Here is a 7998-nt window from a genome sequence, read left to right as displayed (position 1 = left end):
TTAATTTTCAGATTGTCGTGAAATCTGATGTTATATAGCCCGGTAACCGGCAGCATTACATGCTCATAGTAACAGAGATGAGCGGCCAAGTAACAGGGAGCACTACATACTGACTTCAAAAACGCTTGTGGTTTCGAACTGATCCGTATTATATTAGTTAGTCCATTTCTCCGCTGTGTTCGAGACTTCGAGCCTAGGAGCATTTTGGAACAATGGCGTTGATTTCAACTACAATGACAGAAAAATACCTGCGTCAGTTTATCTGAAAACAGTCCCGCGTTACATGGATAAACTGAACATCCTAATGAACTAATTCAGTCCAGCCGCTGTAGAACAACAAGGTTTGCAACATTGAACTATTTTTCAGGTAAAGTTCGGCCTCAGATTGTAATAATTCGAGAAGATACAACAGACATGTCATTTGCTTTAATCTAATTGCCTACCTTCTATGTCAGGATTGTCTCATTTCACCTTGGGCCTGATACATGTGAGGCCAGAGGTGGAACTGAGGAGATCCCTTGGAGATCTACGAACAACTTGTCGAGGGAATTCATCTAATCCACTACACCGTTGAGTCACATGAGTGGTATGCAGAAACTCACAACTGGCTCTGTTTATATTCATATTCTCATGAAAGTGATGCCATATTGCCTATTAAATAGGGGTCTTTCTCATGGTTGTAGTAGCAAAGTGATACCATGACTGACTTCCATGTAAAGTTGAGACACGGCCAACTATCCAACCGTATGATGATGCAATACACTTTATTAGTTTCAAAATGCTAAGTGATTTGAAAATCAAATGCCTTATATGATACATATTACTGAGCATAGCACAACCTATTATGAAAGGAAAACACACTGGAAATTGGGAGAAATTAAGAGCACTTGTTATTTTTTTCTACTTCCAAATACCATTCATTCTGTCAATTTCTCTGCTTCGTTGGATCCTGGGAGCATTTTGGAACATGCTGTTAATTTCAACTACAATGACTAGAAAAATACCTGCATTAGTTGATCTGAAAACAGACTTGCATTACATGAAAAAAATTGAACATTTTTAATGACTAAATTCAGTCCAGCTGATGTAGAACATGAAGGTTTGCAATATTGAAATACTTTGCAGGTAAAATTAACTCAAGACAACGGGCTTCAGATTATAATAACTTGAGAAGATACAACAGACTTGTCATTTGCTTTACATAAGAATATCTCATGTCCTGCTTGTAATCTAATTGTCTATCCTGTCAAGATTTTCTCATTTCACCTGGGACCTGATACATGTGAAGCTAGAGGTGGAACCGATGAGACCACATTTCCAGCAGCGCCGAAATACACTTGACTTGTTGCAACGAAGTTATGATCAATGTTGCTCTCTGCATTCATGGCACCTTCCAAGACCTTGACTACCTCAGACATTTTAGGCCTTCTTTTGCATTCAATCTGCAAACACCACATTGCGAGCTTCATCATCTCAATTGCATCCTGCTTATGTGCTAGCATATCGTTACTCTTATTGTCAATCAATTCTACCAACCGATTAGTCTTCACCTTTTCCTCCAATTGGGTGATGAGATGGATGCTCTCTTCGGATCTAGAATTGTCGAGGTTCTTTGTTCCGCTAATGACTTCCATGACCACAACACCAAAGCTATAGACATCGGCCTTTTCCGTGATCTGTGATGTCAACCATTCGGGAGCTAAATATCCAGGTGTGCCCCTCATTCTGGTAAACACTTGACTCATATCCCTGTCAATGAGCTTGCATAGTCCAAAATCAGAAAGTTTAGCATTGAAGTTATCATCTAAAAGGATGTTTTGTGGTTTGACATCCAAATGGGCAATCTTTTTCATGCACTCCTCATGAAGATAAGCGAGACCTTTAGCTATGTGAGTGATAATCTTGCACCGCGTGCTCCAATTCAGGGGAGGTGAATCATTGTCATGTTGATGATAGATCCATCTATCCAAGGATCCTTTTGGCATGTACTCATATACCAAGACCCTATGCGATTTCTCTGCACAGAAACCAATCAATCTGACCAAATTAATATGATGAATGCTGCCAATTGTTTGAACCTCTGCAGAAAATTCTCTTTTGCCCTGACCAGCTCGATCCAAACGTTTTACTGCAATCCTTTCATCCCCAAATTGATCTTTGAAAACAGTCCCGAATCCTCCTTCCCCAAGCTTGTGTGTGAATTGCACGGTTGCTGCTTTTAGCTGTTGAAATGTAAACCTCATTGGTGTTCCTTGTAGCTCCCCAAACTCTTCCTCCACTTCCATCTCATATTGTCGTTGTGTTCTTCGTTTCCATATAAAGTAGGTGACGAGGAACAAGATGGTAAGCAAAATGAAGCCGCCCACAGGAGCTAAAATTGCAACAACTCTTCTTACATAAGAGGATTTCACTTTCATGCTTGTTGGCCCAATAGGTGCAAGCAAAGCACTTGGCGTCGTAGGTGTTACCTTGGCCGGGGGTGCAGGCGGATGTCTTGGGGGCGTAGGTGTTAGCTTGTACGGGGGTGCAAACAAGGGCCCTTCAGCTATAGGCGCTGTTGTTTGATTAATCCTGCCACCAACGACACCCGAGTCGATGGATGTACTGGCCGCAATGGTGGCGGCCGGCAGGAGGACGAGGAGAGGCAAGAGGCGGAGAGCCGAAGAGGTACTCACCACTACCATTTGTTCCTTTGTGTTATGATTTCTGATTGCACCTCTTAACTTGAATCAGAGTCTCAATTGCAAACTTTTTTTTGTGAATTGTCTCAATTGCAAACTTGTGATAGGGCTCCTGTGGCTGTGACAGACTGACGGCTAACAGGCTGGAAGATCAGTAGGGGATAGCAGATAGGGACAGGATCTGCATGTTGAATCATTCAACGGTCAGCATAAAACAGCCTAACATGCTCTATAGTCATACTGAACTAAAACCACGTCAAGTATTTCCAAACGTAGGTAATATTTCGGTATGTTTTCAAGAAAGGAAAAATAAGAGTTACATTCGTATAATGCATTGTTGATGATATTGACTGTAAGAAATATGCAAACACGACACAAAAATGCGATCAGATCCTGGGAGAGTAGACATTTTTTCCTTGTGTTTCTCAGAGCCTTTTAGACTTCTAATATAATTATACCATATAACATAGTAAACTGGTTTTTTTTTGCCCAGATTGCACATCTTTGTTCATTACCTATCTACCTTATGTTTTTCATCCCACTCCCTCTATCAACATAAGTAAATGTGCATAAAAGAAATACAACTGCTTTGCGAATGAGAAAGGTTCTTTTAGGCGACTTCGAACCCCATATTCATACCACTTTCCTACCTATGTATTATTTTTAAAAAGAAAACCGTAGGAATCTCTCTGAGGGTAGTAGGTTGGGGGAGCGATATACTTCTTACTGACTGATTATGGCTTCCCTGACTAGAGAAGGAAATGTCGGGAGGAAATAGAGATGATAGGACCACCTGAATGCTGGAGATGAGTGCTCGTCGTATTCCCTCGAGGAAAGCGGAGGCCCTCGCGGAAAGATCAAAGAAAATGAAAAGCACAGCCGCCTCTACCTAGAGCAAAGACTGTTCGTAAGTTCGTTACCAAAAGCAGAGTGAAAGGGGTTAGTAGCTTGGTTGGAGTTCTTCTATTGACGAAGGGAAGAGGACGGTCTTACTTTTCAGAGATACCTGACTTATTAGTGGACTATTTATGTCATAGCGGAAGGTCGGTGGGAAACAAGGAAACGGAGGAAATGCTTACTGGGACATAGCCTTCGGTACGCAGAGCCGAATTGTTTGAACTTGATCGACCTTAAACCCTAGTTCAATTCCAGGACGACATCATATAATATACGCGAGGCTCAACCAATGATTTTGATTAGACACTTCTCCTTGTTGAATGAGAATGAAGGAAGAGTGCCGAACGACTAAAGCTAACAGCCAACCCGGATACCTAAACTGAAGAGGATGGTTAAGCTTCACAGGGTTGGGACTCCCTAAATCAAACTGCAATCGTTGTTTATCAACCACTCACGACGACACCGAGATCTTCGACTTAGCTCCCGAGTCGCTTTAATTCCACTGGAGGGTTGTAGCTAGACCAATTCAAGTGCCGTAGACGAATGCTTCTTGGCGGAATAAATGGTATGACACGACCCGTGTTTCTATCGGATCCTAAGCTTCATCGGGACAAGCGCATAAACCATCCCATCCCGGTAGAGGGGACAGAGCAGCTCAGCGGGCTAATCAGTGACCTCATCTACCCAAAGACTTTATTTCTGCTGTACGCGATACTTAAATCGCTCAAATAGCCACCTTAGACGGACACAGCCATTAGAAGAAGAAACTGAAACTCGTTGGAGTACCCTAAACCAGAGATCCTCGACAAAGAAAGTCTCGATTCGAGGAACGAAATATCAACAGAGGAACGAAAACCGCAGGGTATGAAATTTGGGTAGGGTTGGCAGGGAAAGTCCAACTGAAACTTTCTTTGATTACCTTTTTTCTCCAACTAGCTCAGAGATTGCATTTGCCAATCAGAATAAGAATGCTGTGGTTGGAAAGACAGAGAAATATAATAATGTTAGGATCTACTAATTGCTTGCTTTCCCTATTGTTGGAATTACATTTCGATAGGAGAGATGCAGACCAGATAGGAATGCAAGAATACTCTGTAAATTGTTTATTAATTGGTTTAGTCTGTGGAAGAGAAGTATCGATCTAGAGGATTGCCCCCCAGACTGACCTAGTTGTCCTTGACATGCTTCGGGAGCCGAGGCAGACGGAGGAGGAACCTCTTGAACCTGGAATCCACTTTCCACCTGTCCTCCATATGCTGTTCTGTGGCAACACTTAGATCAGAATCTTGAGTTAGCAGTGATGTAGAGTGAAGATCGGTTTGCAACTGCTGGAGGCCATGTTGACAGCCTCGGCTATCATGCCATCAAGGTTGCGCAAGTGTCTTAATCGCCATAACTCTGGATGTACCCGTCGTCACGAGCGCGGCACCGTCGTCACGAGCGCGGCACGCCACTATATGGTTGACTGCCCCTATATGAGCTAGTAGCCGCGAGAGCTCCGGGTGTACCCGCCGTCACGTCGCTCATGTCGCCTGGGCGGAGGGCTGATCCGGAATGGACGGTAGGGCAGCGACTCTCAGGCGGCCTATGGTGGTTGCACGCGTGGGTGAGATCTAGGAAGAGATTTGGGGAAGGAAATCAGGGGAGCGAACTAGGGCATCTACAGTCGGACTCCTGAAATGAACCCTACACCTTATACGTCCGGGGCGGACGGCTCGGTGAATGACCGGTCACAAAATCATGACCCAAACAGGCTCCTCAAACCTACACTATATATTCGGGCTGATCGGCACCCCTCATATATCCAACCTATATCTGGGGTGAATATGGGGAGGCTCGGACGAGCCTAGGCGTGTCTGCCACGTTGGATGCGACCAATGCTGGCCCACCCTGAGCCCACATACATTTGTCCCTATTTGCATCTTGGACAAAACCCAAGCCACTCCACTCCACTCTGGCACCAACCTTCTTTCCGGCGATCATCGACCTTCTCCGGCATGGCGGGCAGTGGATTTGACTCTGAGATCACCCGATCCGTCGACTTGGACCTCATCCCAAGTAGTGACGAGGAGATGTCCGTACGCATGGCTCTCTACCGCTCCCGGGAGGAGTGTGCCCAATCATGGTCGGAGTTCATCCGGCGGGAATTCATTGTGTCCATGCAAATGGCGCTTGGATACGTCGAGGCTGCTTGCTCGAGGCGTGTGACCATGGACTTGCCGGACACAGCGACCACCAGTTGATAGCGCAACTCTGGGGTGACGACATAACCCCTACGGTGGTGCCTGGTCCCCGCGGCATCATGATCCAAGATAGAGGCCAACGCACGCATGCGTCATGGCCCGTCCCCTGCGGACGCGCGGCGTGCCTGCCGTGTGAGGCAGAGGGTGTGAGATGCCATGATAGCCCTCGAGACGGGGGCCGCGGAGGATTCACAAGCCGCCATGTACGAGGAAGCCCTTTGTGCCTGCATCATCAAGAAGTGGCAAAGGACGACAGCGCACACCCTCGCAATGAAGCAAAACTGAGCGGTCCGTGCCCTGGCGGGCCTGCCCACCAAAGTGGAGAAGGTGGAAGCCAGTGTCGGGTCAGACAACTCTGGCAGTGAGCAGACCCGACTCGATCCATTTTGAATATTCGACTGCTACTTCTACGACATAGACGGCTAAGTTACGGACAATCATGGATGAACTTTCTCCATAGCTTTAGTACGTAGAACATGCCAATATTTTGTGATCCGGTGGCATAGATGTGAGCATGCCAATTTTTGTTAATCTGATGGCATGCATGATGAAATAGCCGGACAATATGTGTGGGATCAAAATATATTTTAAGTAACTTTAGTTTACTTTGCATGTGATGGTATGGATTTGAAGATTTGTGAAAGCAGTACTCGATTGTGAAAGCGGATATTTGAGGGGTGACCGACCACTGTTCGTGGACATGTCTGATCGCGTCTGTAGACGTTTAGAGGGTCGGATTAGCTACGTACGGTTGTAGATATGCTCCAAGGATATAGATGAGACGTGCGGGGAGGTGGAGATGTGCATATGCGCAGAGAAAGGAGATGAAGATGTGCGGTGATTGGGCTTGCCATGGCCAATCAGAGGCAAGCATATGGATTGTGCTTTCTGTCTTTGCCGAGTGTTTTTATAAAGATTGTTGCCAAAGCCTTCAGAAAAATATTTGGTATATTAGTTTTTGCCATTATTTTTCGATACCAAATGTTTATTTTTCTACATCAAATGGTTATTTTTCTATATTATCTAGTATAGCTTCTAGGGATCATATAATGACACCATGCCGGTTTTATGTTTTCCAGACATTCTTTTGCATTCTTTTATATTAAAAACCAATAACATCCATGTTCGTTGTCGAGTCTTGCCCCCCTGTTGTTTGGAATTGCCGTAGTTTTCTTGGACAAGGCCTAATATATACTCGAAAACACAAATGGTAGTTTTCAAATCAATTTTGCCAACTTTTTCATTCACTTTAAATTTGAATTATATTCGTTAAGTGCTTAGAAACGCATTTAGTGGCTAAAATATACCAAACGGCCCTTGAAAGATGCCAAATTTTGACACGAATCATGTAATGACGTATCTTGATTATAGAGAAAATTTCAAGGTCAACGGATGGCCAGGGGTGTAACTAGGCAGAGCACTTGGGGTCATAGGTGTTACCTTGGCCGGGGGTGCAGGCAGGGGACTTTCGGCTGTAGGCGATATTGTTTGATTGACCGTGGCACAGACGGGCACCTTCTCGCCCTGACTGAGGTTCACACAGGCAGCGGGCACCTTCTCGCCCTGATCAACCTTCACGCCAACTCCAACCGGAATAGCTTCTGGCCACACGGTGGCAACGGTGAGGAGGAGGAGAGGCAGGAGGGAGCCGAAGAGGTACTCACCGCTCCCATTTGTGTTATGATTTCTGATTGCACCGGTTAACTTTGAACCAGTCTCTGAATTGCAAACTTGTGATAGGGCTCCTGTGGCTGTGACAGACGGACAGCTAATAGAGTGGAAGAGTGGCAGGGGATAGCAGACACGGACAGGATCTGTGTGTTGAACCACTCAACGGTCAGCATAAAACAGGCTAACATTCTTGCAGACTTGTTTGCTTGTTAGTCCCTTTCAAATTTTATCTGTACGTCTCCAAGAATAAAAACAGGAATTACATATTTACAATGCGTTGTTTGATTTATTTTTTTGGCTGTAGGAAATAGACAAACACGTTTTTTTTTTTGCGTGCATAGGTGTTATCATATAAAACATGCTTTTTGACAAAATATCATCTTGGGAGAGTAGACATTTTTTCCCTTGTATATCTCAGAGCCCTTTTTTTGTTGTTGCTGCTTGTTAATGTATCTCAACTCTTTAGTTACGGAGAATGAGGCAACTCTTTGGGTTGGCGGCATGCT

The 7998-nt window shown here is 44.7% G+C and overlaps 1 protein-coding gene and 1 pseudogene across 2 annotated transcripts; both read right to left on the bottom strand.

The window, feature by feature from the left end:
- Window positions 1-1262: 1262 nt before the first annotated feature.
- On the bottom strand, window positions 1263-2684 carry LOC125546444 (G-type lectin S-receptor-like serine/threonine-protein kinase SD2-5). The gene has a single exon (XM_048710708.2). The coding sequence runs from the start codon at window positions 2682-2684 to the stop codon at window positions 1263-1265; it is 1422 nt and encodes a 473-aa protein (XP_048566665.2).
- A 9-nt stretch (window positions 2685-2693) lies between these two features.
- Window positions 2694-7494, bottom strand: LOC147977636 (uncharacterized; annotated as a pseudogene). The gene is made up of 3 exons (XR_015617897.1): window positions 7262-7494; window positions 3475-3570; window positions 2694-2862 (listed from the first exon to the last, which is right to left on the bottom strand). The product of XR_015617897.1 is annotated as an uncharacterized LOC147977636 (transcript).
- Between the last annotated feature and the right edge of the window lie 504 nt (window positions 7495-7998).

This window comes from Triticum urartu, chromosome 3A (assembly GCF_056163025.1).
Source record: "Triticum urartu cultivar PI428250 chromosome 3A, HENAU_Tu73, whole genome shotgun sequence".
NCBI lineage: Eukaryota > Viridiplantae > Streptophyta > Magnoliopsida > Poales > Poaceae > Triticum > Triticum urartu.
Note: the sequence above shows the minus strand (reverse complement) of the source record. Positions and strands in the feature narration are given on the sequence as shown.